The 2,759-nt window shown below is 62.3% G+C and overlaps 1 protein-coding gene across 1 annotated transcript; it reads left to right on the plus strand.

Moving 5' to 3' along the window:
- Positions 1-1,146: 1,146 nt before the first annotated feature.
- LOC112123272 (SH3 and multiple ankyrin repeat domains protein 1-like) lies at positions 1,147-2,641 on the plus strand (the record flags this gene model as incomplete). The annotated part of the gene is made up of 4 exons (XM_024221922.3): positions 1,147-1,175; positions 1,796-1,878; positions 2,102-2,226; positions 2,506-2,641. Coding segments are annotated over exons 1-4 (373 nt in total), but the record flags the coding sequence as incomplete, so codon positions are not given.
- Between the last annotated feature and the right edge of the window lie 118 nt (positions 2,642-2,759).

Here is a 2,759-nt window from a genome sequence, read left to right on the forward strand (position 1 = left end):
GTGTGCATAGCTCTGTGCACGTAGATGTGTGTGCATAGCCCTGAGTGCGTGCGTGTGTGTGTGTGCTCGCACACATCCCTCTGCGTGTGCGCTTTGCAGTGTATGTGCTCGTGTACCTCCTGTGTGTGTGTGTGTGTCTATCCCTCAGTGTTCCAGTGTCTGGGGGTGTAACTTGTGCGTGTTTGCAGGGACCCTGTTTCTGCAGTTGCTGCTTAACTGAGTTGTGTGCTCAGATTTGGATGGAAAGATGCTGTGTGTGTGTGTGTGTATGTGTGAGCTTCTAGGGAGGGATGTGAGTGTGTGTGTGCCCCAGGGCCGCCCAGAGGATTCAGGGGGCCTGGGGCAAAGCAGTTTTGGGGGCCCCTTCCATAAAAAAAAAAGTTGCAATACTATAGAATACTATATTCTCGTGGGGGCCCCTGTGGGGCCCGGGGCCTGGGGCAAATTGCCCCACTTGCCCCCCCCCCGGGCGGCCCTGGTGTGCCCTACACAGGGGTAGGGGTGTGCGTGAACATACCAGAATGCACAAGTCTCGGGGGCTGGAGGGGGGTCTGTCACAAATATGCCTGGGTCGGTGCATAGGATGTGCAACCAGTGTTGGAGGTGGCTGCCTGGGGGCCTGCTCGGACAGGAGGGAAATGCAGATCGGGGGTCCCCTAGGGACACACCTAGGGGTGAGGCTGCTGGCAGTTAAAGGCGGGTGATGCCAGTGTGGGCTGGCAGTGCCCTGGGAGAGCCGTGCTAGCCGTGGGATCTGGAAGCAGTGAGAACACACTGCAAGCAGTGAGGAGGGGAAGGTCTTGTGATAGCAGAGTTCACTGGACCCTCCTCGGATCTGTGGTTGCAGTGGGAACACACAGCGGACGGTCTGTGATTGCAGTGAATGCGCACTGCAGAACGTGTCTGGTATCTGTGATCGAGTGGAGCGGGGGGTCTGATCGCAGGGAGCGTTCACTGCAAGCCGTGTGTGGTATCTCTGATCGCAGTGCAAGCACACTGCACACAGAGGGGGACATGTAATTCCAGTGGGTGTCTGATTGCAGTGTGGTTCAGTGACGACAGTGAACACACTGTGTGCAGCACATGGTGTCCGCGTGCAGTGTGAGTGCCCTGCACACAACTGCTTCTGGCCCAGCACTGGGCAGCATGGACACCATCTTCCCTACAGTCTCAGGGTGAGGGCACTGCATGCAGTGCGGGAGAGGGGCTGTGATTACATTGAGAGCACCCTGCACACCGCATGTGTGGGGCTGTGATTGTAGTGTGAGTTGGGGGGTCTGTCATTGGAACATGGTGGGATTGCGATTGCACACTGTGGATATCTGTGACTGTAGTTAGAGTGCACTGCACCCAGCGAGGGGCATCTGATTGCAGTGTGAGCACACTGCGCTGGTCTGTGACTGCAGTGAGAGGGCACTGCACACAGCTGGGAGGTCTTGTGAGTGCACTGCATGCAGCATGTGGGGTCTGTCAGCGCAGTGTGAGCTCCCGGCATGTGGTGTGTGGGGTCTGTCCCTGCAGAGGACACCATGCTCCCCGCATTTGCAGTGCAAGCGCCCTGCACACAGAGAGGGGGCGAGCGCAGGGCGAGCGCACTGCATGTGGACAGGGGGCGATGGCAGTGCAGGTTCACTGCATGCAGGGAGGGGGCGATCGCAGTGCGTGTGCACTGCATGCAGCAAGGCTCCAGGCTACAGCCAGTGTCCCTGGTGTGCAGCAGGGTCCGTAGCTGCGGTGTGGGGCAGGGCGGCGAGCGCTCCTGAACCCCCCTGATGTCCCCCCCCATCTCTTGCAGTGACTACATCATTAAGGAGAAGACGGTTTTGCTGCAGAAGAAGGACAACGAGGGGTTCGGTTTTGTCCTACGTGGAGCCAAGGGTGAGGGGGCCACTGTGCTGGAGGGGGAGAGCAGGGGCTGGGAGGCCGTAGAGGGGTCCCCCATGGCTGGCGCAGCCCAGAAGGGTACCTCGGAGGGGGCCCATGGGGGGGTCTGTCCCGGGCGGGGGGTGCAGCGGGAGGAGCTGCCCAGGGGGAAGGCGGGCAGGAGGGTTCCCGAAACATCCTTCCCCTTCCTGCCGCTGACCCCGCGCTCTCCCCACAGCGCAGACCCCGATCGAGGAGTTCACGCCCACCCCGGCCTTCCCCGCCCTGCAGTACCTGGAGTCCGTGGATGAGGGGGGCGTGGCCTGGCGTGCCGGCCTCCGCATGGGGGACTTCCTGATCGAGGTAACGGTGGGGGGGGGGGGTTACTCCCCTCGGAGCGATGGGGGAGTCACTCCCCACCCCCTCCTGTCACAAGTGAGGGGCACTGGAGGAGCTGGGGGCAGCCCAGGGCTGGGCTGGCAGGGGGCTGCGGGTCGGGAGTGAGGGGCACCGGCAGGGCTGGGGGGGGGCAGGGATGGGCTGACAGGGGGCTGTGGGTCGGGAGTGAGGGGCACCGGCAGAGCTGGGGGTCGAGGGGCTGAGCGAGCAGGGGCTCCCCTGACCCTGTCCCTTGCCCCCCAGGTCAACGGGCAGAACGTGGTGAAGGTCGGGCACCGGCAGGTTGTGAACATGATTCGCCAGGGGGGCAACAACTTGATGGTGAAGGTCGTCATGGTAACCAGGAACCCTGAGATGGAAGAGGCCATGAGAAAGAAAGGTGCCGTCTGCCCCGCCCCCCAATGCCTCCTCCACATAGGGGGCAGGACGCCTGGGTTCCACCCCCGGCTCTGGGAGGGGAGTGGGGTCTAGTGGTTAGAGCAGGGGGGGCTGGGAGC

This window comes from Terrapene carolina, unplaced genomic scaffold, assembly GCF_002925995.2.
Source record: "Terrapene carolina triunguis isolate 2854851 unplaced genomic scaffold, T_m_triunguis-2.0 Scaffold22166, whole genome shotgun sequence".
Lineage (NCBI taxonomy): Eukaryota > Metazoa > Chordata > Testudines > Emydidae > Terrapene > Terrapene triunguis.